The sequence below is a fragment of the Macrotis lagotis genome, chromosome 1, assembly GCF_037893015.1.
Source record: "Macrotis lagotis isolate mMagLag1 chromosome 1, bilby.v1.9.chrom.fasta, whole genome shotgun sequence".
In the NCBI taxonomy this organism is placed as follows: domain Eukaryota; kingdom Metazoa; phylum Chordata; class Mammalia; order Peramelemorphia; family Peramelidae; genus Macrotis; species Macrotis lagotis.
Genome location: NC_133658.1, coordinates 688,074,723 through 688,095,394, shown reverse-complemented (window position 1 = coordinate 688,095,394; position 20,672 = coordinate 688,074,723). Strand labels below are relative to the sequence as shown.

At 34.1% G+C, this 20,672-nt stretch overlaps 1 protein-coding gene and 1 non-coding gene across 6 annotated transcripts in view; one reads left to right on the top strand and one right to left on the bottom strand.

Annotated features, from left to right (window-relative positions):
- Positions 1–291: 291 nt before the first annotated feature.
- Positions 292–20,672, bottom strand: part of GPR155 (G protein-coupled receptor 155) — a 42,226-nt gene continuing 21,845 nt past the window's right edge. For 3 of the 5 annotated variants that reach the window (XM_074215682.1, XM_074215679.1, XM_074215680.1), the window contains 7 exons: positions 19,577–19,790; positions 14,491–14,592; positions 10,061–10,197; positions 8,941–9,036; positions 6,352–6,416; positions 4,688–4,825; positions 292–2,850 (listed from right to left, as the gene is read on the bottom strand). In XM_074215682.1, coding sequence (XP_074071783.1) covers positions 2,550–2,850; positions 4,688–4,825; positions 6,352–6,416; positions 8,941–9,036; positions 10,061–10,197; positions 14,491–14,592; positions 19,577–19,790 — 1,053 coding nt within the window. In that variant the 3' untranslated portion in view covers positions 292–2,549. Of the gene's footprint in view, positions 2,904–4,687; positions 4,826–6,351; positions 6,417–8,940; positions 9,037–10,060; positions 10,198–14,490; positions 14,593–19,576; positions 19,791–20,672 lie in introns of all 5 variants that reach the window. The other 2 variants (XM_074215681.1, XM_074215683.1) reach the window with 2 other exon arrangements.
- Positions 9,656–9,762, top strand: LOC141510595 (U6 spliceosomal RNA). The gene has a single exon (XR_012475050.1). It is a non-coding gene; the product is annotated as a U6 spliceosomal RNA (small nuclear RNA).

Sequence of the window (20,672 nt, the reverse complement as noted above, 5' to 3'; positions counted from 1 at the left end):
TAATAATAATAATAATATCATTTCCATAGATAGCAAGTATTATATGCTGGGCACTGATTGTATAAAATGCTTTTAAAGTATTATCTTATTTGATCCTCAACCTAGTTAGGAGGAGGTAGGTGCTATTATCACCAATTTATAGATGAGGAATCTAAGGTTAACAGAGATTAAACGATTTGTCCAAAGTTACACAGCTTAAAAGTCTGAGAATGAATTTGAACTCAGGACTTCCTGACTTCAGGCCCCATGCTCTGTGCATAATGGTGCCACCTAGCCCTGTGATGCAACATTTGGTTTTAAAAGGAGACAAAAACTAAATGGCTGCTCCATTAATAAACATTTCAGGCATGTAGCACTAATGCTGAGATGTTTTACTGGGACAGGCTGAAAAAAAGTACCACAAAGAAGTCTTTTTCTCTGCTTCTTTTTATGCTAGAGCCTGTGCAAGACAAATGCTCACAGATCATCAAATCAGATGTGGGCTTCAGGAATCTCATTTTGGAAGCTCTATGGAGGTTGGATCAGATCAGGAAGAAGCTTGAGGCAGAAAGCAATTAAGAGGCTACTGTAATAAGTTCGGGTGAGAGGTGCTGAGGGCCTGAACTTAGGTGATGGCTACTTATAGATAATGGAAAATTATAGGTTCCCAAGTAACTTTGCAGAAATTATCAAGTATTATTTAAGAAAAGGGAAGTTTTTTCAGTAACAAAATTTTAAAAAATTAATGTTGAAAAAAGACCGACAGTAAAGAATGACAGAAAAGACCTCATGTATTTGTTGCATGATTCATATAAGTAAAAGAATTACAAGAAAAACATTTTCTGCAACACAAATTAAACGAGCTATTTTATTGAGAAACTTGTTATAGTATTGAGGTCACAGTACAAATTTTCATTCAATAAAACTGGCATATCCTTAATTCTAAAAATATTTTAACATAACAAAAGTACTCTGTTAACCAAACTTATAGATCACAATGATCAAGTTTTCTGTCAGTAAACTTTCTGTGCTAAAAGAGTTTTTCCCTTTAAGAAAACTTATGCAATAACTTGTGCAAAGGTAGTAAGATTGATTCTTAATTTAAATTTGAGATACTTACATGCAATCTGGCATCTCAAATACCTAAGCCTAAAATCAGTCTAAAGTCCAGAGCATTAAGTCACAAACAGAATGTAAAAAATAAGGTTTCCTTGCCAAGGTGACTCTAATTGACAAAACAAACAACTCCACCCCCAAAACATAATTTAAAACAAATTTCATGGCAAAGTGTTTAGATTTGCTCTTATTAAATCAGCACAAATATTTAGCATAGGGGTTATTAGTAAACAAGGTGTAAAAATAAGACAACTTGGGCATAATATTTTCTAGACAGATTAAAAAAGTTACTGTTAAAATTTATGAAATAAATAACATCAAGTAAGTCACACATGATCACCTTTTTCTCTCCATCTTTTCCCCCACCAATCTCATACCAGAAATATTTTAAAACTGCATAGAACATGAATAACTTAAATTTATAGATACTTAGAAATTGGCATGCCAAAAATTAAATTCTAAAATTTATAGCAGCATATTAGATATGGCTTCAAAAATAGTTTGAAATATGTAAAAGGCTTTCATTTTTATCTGTCTCCCCAGTGCTTGGCAAAGTGCACAGCATGTAAGAGATACATGATAAATGATTGTTGATATGAACCAGACAATGGGGTTGAGTGGCTTGCCCAAGGCCACACAGCTAGGTAATTATTAAGTGTCTGAGGCTGGAATGAACTCAGGTCCTTCTTACTCCAGGGCTGATGCTCTATCAATTGTGCCACCTAGCTGCCCCTTCTTTCCTTTCTTAATGTCTCTAAACAGTGGTTCAGAAGAGATGTGCAAAATTTTTCTTACCTGGGATGGGAAAATTACATTTTTTGTATACGTGTCTGTGTGTGTGAATATATACATATATAAACACACACATATATGTGCATATATATATATATAATCAAAAATTATGGTAGTAATTTTGTGGTGTAATGTTAAACTGCTCTAATTATAACATGCATAATAAAAAAGAGACTGGACTACATTTTAACTTCTGTTAATAGATTTGTGGAGATTATCTCCTACCTTTTGATGGAAAAGCAAGAAAAAATGTATTTTAAAAACATAGACTCATTGTGTTTCTGGTTTAAATGAGCACCACTTGTCAAGAAGTTGGGTGGTGGTGAAGAAATGAAGAATTAGAAGAAAGGCCTCTTAATAAAATGATTTTCCAAGTCTCTCCATGAAGTGCAATTGTTAAGTGCAAATTATACATAATTTTGAGATTCATAAATAGTAAAACTCAATATCCATTTGCAAAAATTCAACATTTTAGAGTTGTGGCTTATTTGGTTATTAAAATGTTAAATAATTACATGCAAATCAATCATTAACAATTTTTGTTCCAACTTATGATTATTACATTCAATAGGAGCTCTATAATAATAATGATTATAGTAGGGAAAAATTATTCTTGGATTTTTGTTTGATAAAGTTTCCTTATGTGTTTAGATCCACACATTTTAGGTTGAGGGGGAAAGTGAGGTAGGGGATGAGTGCTCAATTTCTACCTGCCTGTCCTGTGAGGATGCACCTGAAGTAGTGCCTAAAGGACTTTCTGTGGGACTATCCTGAAGAAATCGGTAAAATAAATATTCATCCCGAAACTCATATTCATTGGTAATGTGCTGTACAACTCCTCCTTGTACCAGCCTGTCTCCATACAGCACTGCTTCACCACGGTCAGAGGCAAGGCCAACTTCAATTAACCAGTTCACCAGGTCACAGCCACAGAAAGTTCCAGTAGAGGTCTTTGCACCACACCTGTATGTCAAAGGAAGGATTCACCCATATGTTGTGTAAATCTGCTATCAGCACTGTATAACAGGAGGCAGGCAAGGAAAAATGGAAAACAAGGAAAGACAGCATGATAGTTGGTAGGTAAAAAAGTATGGTAGTAAAGAAACCATTTTTGGATGTAATGGCTTGTTAAATTACAAAAATCATTTTAAAAATATGTTTATAAAAATGAAACTTAATACATGGAAAACCATATACAAAAGTGACATACTCTAAATGAATGCTTAAATCATTGTATAATATAATCAACTTTTGTAATATCTTTGTTAGAGAGGACTACTACATAAACTTTAAATAAAATCTGTCCAATTATAAAATTACCAAATCTTTTCATCAGTACTGTAAATATTAAAGTACAGCAAATTAGTAATTGCTTTTCAAGCAATATGTTTAATCAGAGACCTTTAAAAGTATGTGGTATGACACTTTTGATTATTTCAAATGCATTCCCAATACAAATACATGGTTCCTCATGTCTCAGCAAATAAGATTCATGGCAACAAGAAAAAAGAACCAAATGAACCTGTGAATTTTAATAGAAGCAAATAATGGGCATGCAATATACACAATAAAAGCATAAGTCAAGCAAAAGAACTATTACAGAGCAAAAAAGGAGGCAGCAATCAAAGATCAAGGTAAGATAAGGAATGCAGGTAATGAAAAAATACATTTAATTATGTAAGCTATTTAAAACATACAAAAATCACAAAAAGCTAATAATATGCATTTTAAACAACATCACTATGAACACAAAAATGTTATTTCAGGTACAAATAAGATGGCAATACATCTTGATTTGTAAACTAAATTTCAAACATGAGACTGATGCCCTAAATAATATGTGGTTGAACATTCATTCTTATCAATTATAAACAATTAAAATTTATTAAGGTTCTTGACCCTCATTCTTCTGATGATTATATAATGACATCTCATGGACCCTTACAAAAGGACAGTGATCACTACTAAACAAGCATGGAAAGGGTACAGTTGAAGAGAAGGTTTACCACCACTCAATAGCCATATAGCTCAGCAGTCCTAAAAAGAGACAGCAGCACTATGGTTCCCTTTCTGCTTCATAACTTGTATGATGGTGTCAAATGAAATTTCCTTTTAAAAATTTCACAAAGCCAATTTTCTCAACCCATTGAACTGCTCGGGGAAACTATTCATATCATTTAACAAAGTAAAGCCATTATGTGGTCTGTAATACTCATCTTTGATTATCTACTTTTTCACTTTTCCCCATTATACAATTTTAAAAATGTTCAAGGCAACATATTTCTCCTTCATACTTCAATATCAGAGGTTAAGATCAATTGGTTTCCATGGATATTATTGAGATACCAGAAAGTATAAAGACTAGGACTTAAGGTTGAAAAACAGAGTAGTTGGTGCCAGAACTATTACAGTGTGTCAGAACTATTAATTACAGTTTTGAAAATATTTTTAATAAAAAATGACAGGAGAATATGAAAATAAATTTTTTTCTAAATTCAAAAGTCTTTAAACTTTTCTAAAAAGGAATAATAGCTCATGTCCATCTCTCAATTCTAATATTGTAATGTTTTGGTTTTCAGATCATGTTTTCATAGTTCATATGGGAAAGAAAAGTTAGCATCTCAAAACTATCTAAAGATGGTCTAAATATGTTGCAGAAGTTTGTTTAAGGGATAATCTATTTCTCACATGCACTGATCTATGGATCAAGTATTTTTAATTAATGTACACAATGGTATTATTTAATCTGAAAGGTGAGTCCAAAATTTAATATTCTAGTTAATAAGGATCTCTTGCCCACCTTCTTTCCTTGACGATGCTTCGGACACAGAGATCACGGTGATAATGGACAAACTGCTGACAGGTCATTCTGATCTCCTCAGGAACAGGTGATGATCCATTTTCCATTGTTTCTTTATTACTCCAGAGGAATTCAAATCTAAAAGCAAAGAGGCTATCTGTAGGAAGGATAGAAAAGGTCCCCCAACAAAAGGGACCTATTCTATAAAAACATGAAGAGTTGCAATCTACTGGCATACTCATGTCAGAAGCAAAAATTATCTTGATTGACATTTTATCCCTGAGATACATAAGCCAAATTTGGCAGTTGTAGAGCACTAGCCTAGGAGTCAGGAGGACAGGAGTTCAAATCCTGCCTCAGACATTTGACTTACTAGCTGTGTGACCTTACGCAAGTCACCTAACCCTGATTACCTCCCATCCAGGGTCATCTCTAGTCGTCCTGATTCCTATCTGGCCCCTGGACCCAGATGGCCCTGGAGGAAAAATTGAGGCTGGTGACTTGGCTCAGTATCCCCCTTATTCAAATCCAATTCCCATGCACATCATCGCATCCCCTCCCCTCTCAGATGTCTTGGTCATCTTTTAGAACGGACATCATCATTGTGATTTGTCAAACTCCATATTCCTTGGAATGTATTTATGTCTTTACAGAGATCAAAGAATTTAACATTTTTGTGTAATAGGCCAGTTTCCTGTATATCTTAAATGTAGAACAATTCTTGTATACCAGTAACATTCCAGCTTGTAGTCTATTTGTTCTTTAAACCGATCGTTAATAAAAGATGACTACATCTCCTGTTAATGACTAAAGTTCAATGTCTCATTTAAATATCATGGAACTACCCTGACTTCTTTAGGGATCCCACTTCAGGAGGGGGAGGCAAGAAGGCAAAGTAAAGAAGCACTCAGTTCAGCTCTCCCAAATTCCCTTCCAAATAAGTCTAAAAACCACTTCAAATCAAATTCTGGACTGGCAGAACCAATAAAGGCTGAAAAAGTCTGTTATGTGGCAGTGGGGGGGATAGGACTGGAGCACAGCACAGATCTTGCATTGCAGGTTATACCAGTTTGCCTTCTAAGGGTGAGGGTAGGGGTGGGGGGCAGCTAGGTGGCGAAGTGGATAGAGCACTGGTCCTGGAGTCAGAAGTACCTGAGTTCAAATCCGGCCTCAGACACTTAATTACCTAGCTATGTGACCTTTGGCAAGTCATTTAACTCCACTGCCTAGCAAAAAACCATAAAACAAAAGCAAAACAAAACAAGGGGAGGATAAAATGGGAGGGAAGAAGAAAATTTGGAACTCAATTTTTTTTTTTAGTTTTTTCCAAGGCAAATGGGGTTAAGTGGCTTGCCCAAGGCCACACGGCTAGGTAATAAGTGTCTGAGGTCGGATTTGAACCCAGGTACTCCTGACTCCAAGGCAAGCGCTCTATCCACTGTGCCACCTAGCCGCCCTCAATAGTTCTTTTTAAAATGGAAACAATGCTACTGGATTTATAGTGAGACTTCAGTACTTTATCGTGATTATTTATTACAAATAAATGAATCAGCAGATGATAATCAGTTTCTGCTATAGACATTGGGGTCTAAAACATTATCTTAAGGGAATTATTTTTGCCATTAGCTTTATTAAAATAGATAACACTTAAAAATTAAATTTACCTTCTTTTGAAGGGGAGGATAATAAAATGTTTGTCCAACCCAAAGATTCCAAAGGAAATGAAACCCTGATAAAAAAAATAGATAAAATTACATATTTAGAACCTAGAAATAAAATTTCAAGACAAAAATTAGGACAAGTTACTAACATTCACTCTAGTAATCAAAAATTTAAAAGTAACCAAAAAAATCTTTAAAGTTCTAATCTTGAAACAACATTTTCCAGCTTGCTTGTTCTAGGTACCTGGTCTTGCCACTTTTATTAACAATCTGTGTTATTCCTCTAGAAATAAACCACAGACTAAGGAAAGGAAGAGACCTCTGTTGTCTGTAATGTTCCTGTTACTCCTATCAGTACTGTGGAGCAGAGACTAGTTTCACAAGCAGAGTCAGAAAGACCTGGGAAGATATTTAGTAGTTTTTACCTCAACCTTCACATCCGTGCTATTGGGAGGGGAAATAATGTAGTAGAAGTAATTGTTTCAAATCAATGTGTGGTTCTGGATTTTTACTTTTTCATGAATGTGGTACCTACACCTTGCATCTCTACCATGTAATTTTATGCATGAATTCATGTTTCTAAATCATATATGCCTTTGAAGCAATTTTCAGAATTATTTGCATTCTGGTATAAAAGTTCATCCATAGAAAATGGTGCTGGAAATAACTAAAACATATTTTTGTGTATTGCAGACTCTTGTTATATATACTTTATAGGGTAGAAATTGTTTCATAAACAATTAGTACTTAATTCAGACTGAAATAAGATAATCCAAAGCAAAAAGGAAAATAAAAAATCATTTATATTGAACCTTAATTATCACTGTATTACAATTCTAATTGTTACATCTTAAAATGATCTTAAATAAAATACCTTGAATCTCTGACTTATCCAACCTATTTTTTCATGTTTATTAAACATTACTCATCTTTATTAATTCTACAATCCAGCCAAACTAGTCTTCTTGCTATTTTTTATGCACAGTATCTAGAACATCTTGAAGGCATTATCTAGCTTTTTTTTTGTCCTGTATTTCTTTTGTAATTATGTGTGTCTGTGTATTATATACAAGCATAGTTTATATAGGCAATACATACAAGCATATATTTACAAATACACACACCCCTAAATACACATCTACCTACAATTGTTTTCCCATTTATATCCACATTCCTTCCCTGGTAGAACATAAAGTCCTTGGGAGGAGTTGTTTCATTTTGTCTTTGTATTCTTAGAGCCTGACACATGTTGGCAACATAATAAAGGTTTGTTTTTTTTTTTTACTAAGTTCAACTTCTTGAAACACACTCTTAAGTTCTTTCTTCAAAGCATCAGCCTGAAAACAGAGCTCTCCTCTCAAATTTTTCATGATATAGATTCCAAAAGGGGTTTTGCTAATTACAAGTTGCTTATAATGTCAAAATTAAATAAACGTGAAAGAACTTGCTAATTTCTCCACTAATAAATGCTTACTGATTGATTAAAATTCCATTTTGTTATCTCCATGTGTCATAGAAGAGACCCTTGAGATGTACTGTACAAGTAGCTCGGTGGATAGAGCACTGGTCCTGGAATCAGAAGGCCTGAGTTCAAATCTGGTCTCAGACACAAACTGTGTGACCTGGGGCAAGTTACTTAACCATGATTGCTTCACATCCAGGGCCATCTCCAGTCATCCTGATTCATATCAATTCACTGAACCCAGATAGCTCTGGAGGAGAAAATGAGGCTGGTGACTGAATGTAACATCCCTTCATTCAAATCCAATTTATGTACTTGTCATGGCATCACCTTCCTTTGAGAAGGAACCCTGGGTTCTTGAAAGCTGTAGTAATGGGATACATGCTCTTGCAGGTGTACCTAAGCTTAAAGTATGAGTATAGTATAGTGACAGACTTCATATCTATTAAATAAAGATTAGCCTGGCTAAGTTCAAAGAGGATCATGACAAAGCAGGCCAAAGATGTTTAATTTTTCTAACATTCCAATTTATGGAAATTGTCAAATTGTTTAAGCAGAGAAAGGAGCTGGAATTTGTACTCGAGAAGACCCACATCAATGAAAACATGGATCCTTGAAATATTGAAGATGCATTAAATTGTCAATAAATTTTAGAGTAACATTTAACACACACACACACACACACACACACACACACACACACACAGACATTATACACAGGATTTCCCAAAGTCTTAGTGTGATTTTAAGTTGCAAAAACCTAAATATGTACTTAGAACTTTAATAATACTTTCTGTTCAGGAATTATTAAAGATACTGTTAAATAATTTTCTTTATTTTATATGTAATTAAAGTTAATCTAATAATGTATAGTAAAGTTCAATTAGATCATGAGGTTCATTGCTTCTGTTTCCATGATTATTCTTGTTTTTCAAAATTAAAATGGAAGATGAATTCAGTATTTCTGGTTGGACCACTCAGAACACGACCTGGTAACTTCAATGAATATAATAATACATTTTCCCCTGCATAAACAGGCATATCTCTGACTGACATATAACATACTCAAACAGAATCAACACACACACATACACACAGCAGTTCCTTTAAAATTCTCTGTAAGTAAATACCTGTCCAAAATTGAATACTGCACAAAAAAACTGTAATTCAACATATAGTCTTCCAGGTTCCTGGTTGAAAAGCCACCACAAACAACTTGAAAGATTCTGCAAAAACATAAGAAATATTTTAAATGAAGAAAGCTATTTCTCTTATGAACCAGGATACAGTTAAAATTAAACAACTGTTTTAATTCTAAATGAACTTAATTCTTGAAAAGGAAGACTAAAGGGCAATAATATATATATATGTATATATATATATAAACACTTTTGTCTTCCTTATATATAAAAAGGATGAAAAATCCTTCTGAGAGATATCATTTATACAGATGTCTATTCTAATTATTTCTGAAGGGGAAAGACATGATCTATATTATAGGGGTTTATATAAGACATCAGTACTGCTGCTGGATGTAAAAGTGGGCAGATTTTTAAAACTAGCACTTCATGATGCAAAAATCAGATTATCAAATTAGTACTGCTACACCTTGATCTTTTCTAATTACTATGCTTACATGACAAGCAAAATGGTATCAGTTGATATCATTCTACATAAAATGAGTATTAGATGTATTGGAAAGATTCCTCCTTGTTCATTTTTATTGCCATGTCTTTAGCTATCTCAGAAAAGTACCTATCCTGGGAAGATCTCCTGAAAAGTAGTGGAGTCTGTCCATTAAGGTCATCTAATGATAAGAAACTAGTAGTTCTAAAAAATGATTCAGTGCTCACTTCGGCAGCATATATCCTAAAACTAGAATGATACAGAGTAAATTAGTATGGTTCCTGTAAAAGATTGACACACAAATTTGTGAAGCATTTTACTTATGATGAAGAGTGACCAAAAGAAAAATTCAGATTTTTTTCCCTCAAATTCTAGCTTCAAGATCTTAAATGGATAAATATCTAAGCAGATTCCATGCAAAGAAAATATTTTTTCCAGAAATATGACAGAACAATGTAAAATGAACTACTAATTCTTTTTTCCCCTTTAAAAAAAAGTTAGGATTCTATTTTGCCTATCAACTACCATTTGCAGAAGTAACTAAACTTTTTTAGCTGCCCAAATGCAATTTTTACAAAACACTTAAGGGAAAGGGTTTCAAATAAAAGTAGAAGAAATATTTACAGCAAGTAAGCCGACAATAAGTAGTAAACACAGCAACACATGTCTAGTTAGTTGTTTGTCTCCAATCTGTAGAAGTTGTTCTTCTTCCTGAGCTAATATGCAGCTCTGAGAATTACATTGACTCATACAATGCTCATCTAGAAAACATTAAGAATAATTTGTAATCAGTGTTTTTTATTTTAAGGGATTTAAAACTGCTTAATGACTTAGTAAACTATCATACGTACAAATACAACTCAGGCATAAAAGGTTATTTTACAAGTCTCTGTAGCAGCAAGGACAGATTCCTTACTTCCTCTCACAAATCGCACCTACCTGAAAAGCTATAAAACACTTGTCTTACTTTTAATTTCTAAGATCATTTTTTAAGGTTTTTTTTGCAAGGCAAATGGGGTTAAGTGGCTTGCCCAAAGCCACACAGCTAGGTAATTATTAAAGCGTCTGAGACCAGATTTGAACCCAGGTACTCCTGACTCCAGGGCCGGTGCTTTATCCACTACGCCACCTAGCCGCCCCTCTAAGATCATTTTTTAAAAAAGAGGCCTCATATTGAAAATTCTTAAATTTTACTCTTAACTGCTCTCTAAATATGTTGTATGGGCTCAACAAAGGCTTCATACTTTTCAGTTTGATTGCTCTAAAATTAATATAAATTGCAATCATCAATAGTGCCTATACTAAGTATTTTATAAATGGCTATAATATGAAATATTCAACCTACACCAGCAGGTGGCAGTAGAAAAGGGAGGAAAAAAATACCTTATCTAAGGAAACCAAATGGAATATTTTCTACATAAAAGATTTTTACAGTCGTACATGTTTCATGTGTACAGAACATTTTTTTTGTTCTTTTGCCCAACCCACGTTTAAATCAGCACATGCATCAGAAAACATCCAAAACAGGTGCATGTGTACACCCAACACATACTGCCACACCCAGTTCAGTAGCTTTAAATAATCTGGTATAGATATATGAGATAAATTCATAGCTCAGTTTCAATCTCTAAGCAAAAAAGGTCAGTGCCTTTAATAACAACAGTCACTTTATAAATAAAGAATATTTTTACAAAAAAGATATGCATATCAAAAATGGTCCTTGGAACAAAATCTTGGTTTTAGTTTCAAGTGAAAGGAAAAAGGAATATTTCTCCTGTGCAATATTTAGTACATGGTAGACACTGAGGTTTGTCCTTCATTCTCAAAGAAGACCATGACATTAGGGAGGTGATATCATGACAAGAACATGAATTGGATTTAGGTGAGGAGGATGCTGTGTTAAGTCACCAGACTCACTTTCTGCTCCACAGCCTCCTTAGACCAGAGGCCAGAAATGAATCACATCCACTGGAGATGGCCCTGGATGTGAGGCAGTCCAGGATAAAGTGACTTGCTAGTAAGTGTCTGACTTCAGGGTCAGTGTTCTACCCAATGCAGCATCTAGCTGCCCTACATGTTGAAAGGCAGACATTAAAAAATACTAACTAATGAATTCAATGCTATTTAGCAGGTTATTAACATTCTGGATATTTGGGGGAAGAAGGTGGAAAGGGGTAGAAGGGAAATAGGCTATTAAGTATGAGAATAAATAGTGACTAGTAACTGAGGTATCACGATATAGAAGACAAGACTCAGAATTCTATAGACATAGGCTTAAATCTTGCATTAATTACTTTATAGTTGAATAGTCCTAGGCAAGAGACTTCATCTCACTGGACCTCATTTCCCATATGAAGGAACTGGATGTTTTGACCTCTAAGGTCACTTCAGCTTTAAATCTACGATTCTAATAAGATACCTAAAAGAAAATAGCTTTTTTTTTAGATTTTTTTTTTCAAGGCAATGGGGTTAAGTGGCTTGCCCAAGGCCACACGACTAGGTATTTATTAAGTATCTGAGGTTGGATTTGAACCCAGGTACTCCTGACTCCAAGGCCAGTGCTTTATCCACTGCGCCACCTAGGCACCCCAAAATATCTCCTTCTTTTCCAATATACATATCAAAACTGTTATTTGGTACTAGGATATTTCTAATAGGAACAAATTTAAAAATAAAAATGAAGTCAAAGGATATGAACAAATAGTTCTCAAAAGAATAAAAAATTATTAATAACTATGAACAAATGCTCTAAATTACTAAGAAGAGAAATGCAAATCAAGATCAAAGATTTTTACCTTATTTCCTGCAAATTTTTAAAGATCACAAAAGTTAAGAATAGTCAATGTTGGATGGGTTCTAGAAAGATAGGCACACTAGTACATCATTGGTGAAGCTATGGATCATTATAACTACTTTGGAAATCAATTTGAAATTATGTAAATAAAGTGCTAAAATGTCCCCAACATTTGATGCAAAGACTTCATTACTGGCTTTATATACCAAGGAGGTCATTAAAAAGAAGAAAGTCTCCATATTTGTAATACTTTTTTTGTGGCAGCAAAGAACTGGAAACAAAGTAGATGCCCACTGATTGGGGAAAGACTTTTAGGATATAGTTTTCAATTCTTGTTTTTAGAATTGCTCATTAATATTGACTTATTTGTTCTTATTTATTTTCAAAATTATAGTACTTTAATGTAATGGAATATTACTCTGCTGTAAGAAATGATAAATGTGACTGATAAAGAGAAGCATAAAAAATCTATACGAACTGATGCAAAATAAAAGAAACAGAGACAACAAATATATGTGATTACAATGATGTAAATGGAAACAGTTATTACAAAAAAATCAGAAGTTAAAATTGCAGAATTATAAAGAACAAACAGCTTAAAAGGAGAGGTATAAGAAGACACCATCCCTCAGGCAAGGGTGAGAGGTTCACAATTGTTGCACATTGCAATATTTTCAGACTTTTTAAAGAAAAAATCCAACAACTTACCTTTTTTAAGAAAAATATATAAAATATATGATTAATAATCTTATAAAAAACTACACACATACATCATTGAATGGAGCTAATTTTAGAGTCAGGAGGTTGTTCTTTATTCATTTCATTTTGTGTCTAACTCTCCATGACCTCAATTTGAGATTTTCTTGGCAAAAGTACTGGAGTGATTTACCATTTTCTTCACCAGCTCATTTTTACAGATGAGGAAACTGAGACAAACAGGGTTAAATGACTTGCACACAAGCTAATAAGTGTCTGAGGTCAGTTTTTTAATTTTAATTTAAAAAAATTCTTAACAAGACATAAAACGAGCATTTCCATAACAAAGTGGAATAGGAAAAGGGGAGATTGCACCTGAAATTGCAGATCTCCTGTGGTCACCTTGCTATTCCCCTCCCCCTCCCCCCCTAGAATTGGACCGTGAGATGTGTGTGTGTGTGTGTGTGTGTGTGTGTGTGTGTGTGTGTGTGTCTGTTTCAGTTCTTACTCTGGATACAGAGAACACCTTCCCTCATAGGACCTTTGTAGTTCATTTAGGTATTAAGAATAGTGAGACTGACTTGGTCTCTCAAAGTTGTTCTTAAAACAATATTGCTGCTATTATATATAATGTTCTCATTATTTCATGCAAGTCTTTCCATGTTTTTTTTCTAAAATCATTAGAACTCAACATTTCTTATAAAAGAGTTGAATACATACCTCTATTTGTTTAGCCACTTCCTAACTGACAGGCATCCCCACAATTCCCAGTTCTTTGGCACCAGTAAGAGAGCTACTATGTCTCCTTTTTCCCTAATCATCTTGGGAAACAAATGAACCTAACAGGGTATTTCTGGGTCAAAGGATATAGGCAGTCAATAACTCTGGGTATAAATTGAAATTGCTCTCTAAGATGATTGGATCAGCTTTCGGATTCACCACCAATGAATTAAGTTCCCAATTTTTCCACATCCCCTCCAATATTTGTTACTTTCCCTTTCTGTCATTCAAGCCAATTTGATAGATGTAAAATGATTTCTCAAGGTTGTTTTAATTTATATTTCTCTAATCAATAATGACTTAAAACATTTTTTTCATATGGCTATAAATTGTTTTGATTTCTTCATTGGAAAACTGCCTGCTGATATCCTTTGACCATTTATCAATTAGGAAATGAGACCAGATTTGAACTCATGATAAGTCTTCCTGATTCCAAGTCCAGGTACTCTATTCACTGTGCTACTAGTGCTGTTTGATCATGAGAAAATAATTTTATCTTGAAGATCCCCAAGCCACTCTTTAAAATTATAGACTAGATGCTGATTTGCATTAGTGGAGAGAAGGACCATATAAAGATTCCTACCACTGATAAAAATCATAAATCCAAGAATCATACACTTAGCATTTTTAATGACTCCTAATTATTCTAATAGCATATTTTCTCATTCATATTTGAAAAACCAAACTTACTTATTTTTACTAGTACCCCCAGAAATCTTATATAGTTACTTTGAATCATAACAATATAGATCTCCCCCTACCCTTGAAACTCAGTCTAATTTACCTGTCTCCAAGGAAGGAGTTAGAGTTTCACCAGGACTGGTGTTTGCTATTGGGTCTACTGAATGGCACAATTCACCATTGCCTACTGAACATGAACAAGAACCTGAAAAAAAAAAAAGGTCCACATCAGATGTCTAATACTTACAAACTGTCCAAAGTTCATGAGATGGCAGATTTTTCTATGTTGGATCAAAATAGTCTTGAACCATCTTCTCTAAAAAATATGCAAACATAAATGAAGACACACACACACACACACACACACACACACACACACACACACACATATATGTATATATATATATATATATAATTTTATGTTTTAAGAATTCTCCCTTTGCATTTTAATTTCATCAAATTAACTAATATGAAAAATTCATCATTTGCTCCAAATAGCTCTCAACTAGTTTTCATTTTGCCACTCTTCTCTTCTTCTGTAATATTGCTCTCTTGTCATTAAGATTTAAAAACAGGGGTCTTATGAGTGCTTGGTCATGGATCCCTTTTTTAGATTAGTGAAGTCTAAAGCCTCTGCTTAGAATATTTTTATATAAGTGAAGGAATTGTTCCAGTTTGATATTAGTGTGTTGTGGGGAGGGGGCCGAATTCTAGGCTCCAATTTGTATAATTTTTATCTAGATCTTAACTTCCCCCACTAGACTTCAAATTCTTTAAGGACAACTTTAAGGACAACACCTAATACATTTTATTATGTGCTCAATAAATGCTTGCTGAAAGCAGGTTCAAAATTCCCCTTTTAGTAATCAAATCACTCCTCTTCTTTGACTTCAGTCTGGAATTTAAGGGTCTCCATAGCTTTAAATTAATCATCTTCAAGGTTCTCCTTAGGTTTAAATTTTTTCCCCAATATTATTTTATACTCCTTTTTTTCATACTTCCTGCAAAAATCGATTATTAGTTGTTTCCCAATCCCATACTAAACTCTACTCCCTCCACTCAAACTTAAAATGCATTCCTTTTTCATTTCTACTTACTGAAACCCCATATTTCACTCCAGGTTTGGCCCAAGTAAGTGTCACCTTGGCCCAAGGGTCCTCCTCTCAACTAGAGGGGAGTTCTCACTCCTCACATCTTCTCAGAGCTCTGTCTGAGCTCCTCTCTGCTCCTATCACACATTCTGTCTGATCAAGCCTGAGAGGGCTTTTGGATTGGCTGACCTTTATTAAGATGTTCTAAATCTGGCTATCTTGATGAGAGTCTAAAATTTAGAAGTCCTAGATGCATGCTTGTACTTATAATTTTCAAATCCACACTTTTTTTCTACCAACATCAATGAAAACTAATGAATAACTACCACTGCTGTGGGAAAGTTATCAATTGACTGCCCTACTGTTCTACTCATCAAACACTGGAGCTACCAGTTCCTTCTATGTGCTGTATCACCCCCCCCCAATAATGTAAGCATCTTGAGGGCAGATAGCTTAAAAGATTGCTTTTCACTCATCCATTTGCCCCTCTTAGAGGAAAAGGACAGTTATTTTTCACCTTTGTACTTCCAGGATCATCTTCCATATGGAGCACACAGAACAAAAGTTGTTGGACATTCAGTCATTGTCAAAAGTGGCCAATTTGACTCTCAATTTAACTTCACCCTTGTAATGGATATCAACATGGAAATGAGACAATTCCTTTGGTAACAGTGAATGAAATGTGTGGGTGCTCAATAATGGAATCCAGATTGAATACTGAAGTGATACAAATCTAGGCTAGTTCCTAATTCTTAACCAGATTGGCCTAGATTAGAGGTGAGGAAAGCACAGAATCTTGGAATTGGCAGAGCTAGCAATCCCAGGCCAATCTGGCTGACATTTTTGGGTAGGAGCATTTCTATAGAGCCTGACACTAGGCTATAAAAGTTTTCTAAATATTGTCTCATTTATAAGGTCTCCAAGGCTGCAAACATTATCTCATTTGTTCCTCACAATCCTGGGAAGTAGCTGCTATTATCATCTTCATTTTATAGATGAGGAAAATGAAGCAGATAGAGATGACATGACATGTTCATGACCACACAGTCACAGAGTCTCTGAGGTCAAATCCGACTTCAGGTCTTCCTGATTCCAGATGTAGTACTCTAGCCACTACACTAACTAGTGGTCTGCTGAAAAAGGAAGGAACAAGCTTTGATTAGGTGCCAACTCTGCGCCATCTCCCAAACTAAATATTTTACAAATATTATCTCCTTTATTGCCAAACCACATGATTTCAATTTAAGAAAATCATAGCAAGGACAGGTATTATCAGCCTTACTTTAAAGATAAAGAAATAGAGGCTGATGCCAAACTGCCCAGGTGGCCCTATAGACATGGAAAAGGTCATCATGAAGAAGAGCGGAAAAGAATCACTGGCTGGGAATGAATGAATCCCAGGCCCATGTGACCATAGGGAATGTCATCAATGGCCATCTCTGTAAAGTGAGGAAGGTCAGATGGAACTACTGGGATGGTATCCTTTATCATGAAATTCTACAAAGAAACTTCCTCTTCATAATTCTCAATAGTTGAATAAGTAACACCCCCCCCCCCCCCCCAAAGAAGACTGCCTTCTTCATAAACATAGCTATCTGGCTCTAAAAAAAGATTGAGCCCAGCCAGAAAGACAACTGCCTGGGAGAGATGCCACAGAAAGGAAACAACTTCTGGTGGAATAACAGACTAGACAACCCTTAACAGGTAAAAGATTATAGGTAGTTCAATGCTAAGTTTAAATAAATCAGTATACACTGGCTGTTATAATAGTGCACATTGTATGCAATATTAAATTTTTTTGAGTGAACCCAGGGTGATATATCTTGCTCATAAAATTAACTGAGTTTTATATTATTTGCAGTGTTCAGTCATTTCAGTTGTGCCTGACTGATCATGATCCCATTTAGGGTTTTCTTGGCATGGAACTGTTTGCCATTTTCTTCTCTAGTTCATTTTACAGTTGAAGAAACTGAGGCAAACAGAATTAATTGATGCAGGGTCACACAACTATAAGTGTGTCTGAGGTCACATTTAATTTCAAGATGATGAATCTTCCTAACGCCAGGTCTGGCACTCCAACCACTGTGCCGCCTAACTACCTCTTTTATCTGCAATGATTACTACCAAAACTTTTCCAGATATAGCTAGTAAAATCTTAGGTGGATTTTCCTTATTATAAATCAAGGGTTTTATGATTTAAATTTAAAGATTTAAGTAAACTTCATTAAAAAAAAATTTAATTAGTCTCCTTTCCAGAGAAAATTCACTTGTTTGGGTCAGAAATAACATACTTTATGGCCCAAGTTGGAAGCAATTCAAAGGAATTTACATTTTGAGTTTTCTGAATAGATTTTTATCAGTGATCTACTGCAGAGGTGTTAAGCTCCTGGTCAAAACTGCCTGAAGCAGATTAAATTATAATTGGGGAAAAAATGTAATTGGGAAGTGTTAAACAAAATAAATAAAAGTATAATACAACACAAATAATGGTGATCTGTGGCTGTGCTGCATAAATCTGATTTTATTTGAGTTTTTACACAATTGATCTATTACATTAAGTTACTTATACAGTCAGGTGGTATAGCAAATATATCTGCTGGACTTGGGAGTAAGAAATCAGATAAAAATAAAGATAAAAATTCAAATCCCACTCTGGACAGGTAATAGCTGTGTGATTCTGGACAAATCACATTTTCTCTGCCTCAGTTTCCTCAACTGTAAAAAGGGAATAACAATAATAGACCCTACCTCCAGGATTGCTAAGATAAAATGAGATATTTGTAAAAGAATTTTGCAAACTTTAAGAAGTTATATAATGCTAGCTATTAAGATTTTCTGAACAAGATTATCTCCCCCCCATATTTTTAATATCCTTATCAGTCTCCATCAAGTTACCTGAAATACAGATGCAAAATGAAAAATATTAATGTAAAGTATACTTCTTTAATATTTCCTACAACTATGTTGTAGGACTGTCTAATGTGTTGTATGAGAATGACTACCAAACAACTATGTTGTTCCTACAAACAGTGATATGTTACTTATCTCTTTCTTTTCCTTTTCTGTTCTTTATGAAAATCTCATTTTAGACAAGGTTGCCAGTAAATGGGTTTTTCCCCCTTCTTTCTTTTTTCAAAAGATGGAGAAGGTAAAACACCTTCTTACTGCATGTTTTTTTATATTTCCTTTTGTTCTTTAACCCTCCATATGGGAGTGATATGTTTTATGTCTATGAAATCTTCACATGCTCTACGAATAAAATAAAAAACAACATTCAGATTCTGCATTTCTGACCTGTAGTAAATTTAATGTTCAATCTGGGCTAATAGTGATAGAAAGTATTTTGCTAGCTAGATTCATAACCAAATTACATTTCTATTGTCAATTTAAATTATTTTTATACTAGATCTCTTTGATCTATTTTAGTCACTACTGTTGTAAAAAAGATAATGTGGTTGAAGCAAGATAGACTTAGTTCTTCTCAACAATACAGTTGTGATGAAAAATACCACTCACATCAAGAGAAAGTACTATAGAGCATGAACGCAGATGAAAGCATACAATTTTCACTTTTTAAAATTTGTTTTGTTTTTTCTTTTCTTATATTGTCCCCCTTTGTTCTCATACCTTTCAAAACTTAACTAATTTGAAAATATTTTTAACATAATTGCACTGTATAACTTATATTGGACTACCTGCTGTCTTGGGGAAGGAGGAAGAGGAGAGAGAGGAAGAAAAATGTGGAATTCAAGATCTTACAAGAAATGAATATTGAAAATTATCTTTACATTTAATTGGAAAAAAGAAAAAAGAAAACGATAATGTAGTTAACTTTTCTAAGTATAAGAGAATTTCATTTAGGCCCACTATCAATATTTTTTCAGAATGTAAATCCAAGGTCTTAAGTTTAATAATTTTCCAAACAGAACTCTAAGTAGTATACCAATTACTTAGTTGTTTCCTAATTATATTGGTCCAAGTTCCCTATATCTTGAATGAATACCTAGAATACTCAAGGCAAGTTTATAAGGGCTCTTTAAAACAAAACACATCTAAAGTATAAAAACATAAGCATTGATTTATATTTAAGGGACATACTTCTTTCTAAAGTAGAACTTGTAAAAAGTTCTGGTTCATTTGTTGGCACCGGACTTTCCTCAACAGCAGTCCTTTCAGCCTCCCCTGCTTTGGTGTTCCGTGAATGATGATCCAATCCCTCATAATTCCCTTCCTGTGCACTCTGGTTCATACACATCAGTGATATGCCAGATACCAATATGCTACAAAACAGGGTGACTGCTGTGGTGATCATCTGTCAGAGTTAGAAAAAACAAGTTATGATATTCTTTTCACAATCATATTAGTAATCCTAGTATGTTGACACAAAAACAAGAAGCTCAAAATTAAATACTTAATTCTTTGTTCAAAATGATTTATATTTTTCTTTTATGAATGAATACAAGATTTTTTTATTAACTGATTCAAAGCATGACATATATGCTATTCTGCTTTTCACTGTAGCAATTCAATTGTCTTATTGTTATACTCTTTCATCAAATGGGTACTTAAAAATATTGACTGATGAAGATTCCTGTGACACCAAAAAACAAACAATATCACCCAAATTATTTGGTTACCAACCTATTCCCTCTTTCAAGATTGTTTCTTCAGTACTTCATACTTACCTTCTTAAAAGGATGACATCTATTCATTCACAAGGCAACAACCAGTCAGTCTTTCAGTCCTTCCACTCTTTTCTATATCCTTTTTCTTTCCTGCTTCCTGTAATAGGATTCTCCATGCCCACTTTTACATATGCTCTAATTTTCAATTTTCTAGCACTTTTCTCTTCTAAAAACTTTTATTCTTTAAATTTTCATCTAAAAATGACTTGAAGAATTAAGAACTTGGGTTTTATTACTGTTTAACCCACTGAATATTTTACACAAATCATAATTAAATTATGCCCATTTAAGAGAGTCAAATAATTTTCAAGTGCTGGAGAACCTCAGCTAAAAACAATTACACAAATGCAACGTATTCATGACACTTCTTTTGACTAATCTAAGTGAAAGATGTCAAATAAAGTACTTAATTCATCTGAGATGGCTAAGGCCACATAGTAAATGCTGTCAGCATTTTTAAGGATAATAGGATCATAAACGGAGAGCTGAAAGGGACCTTAGAAATCCCT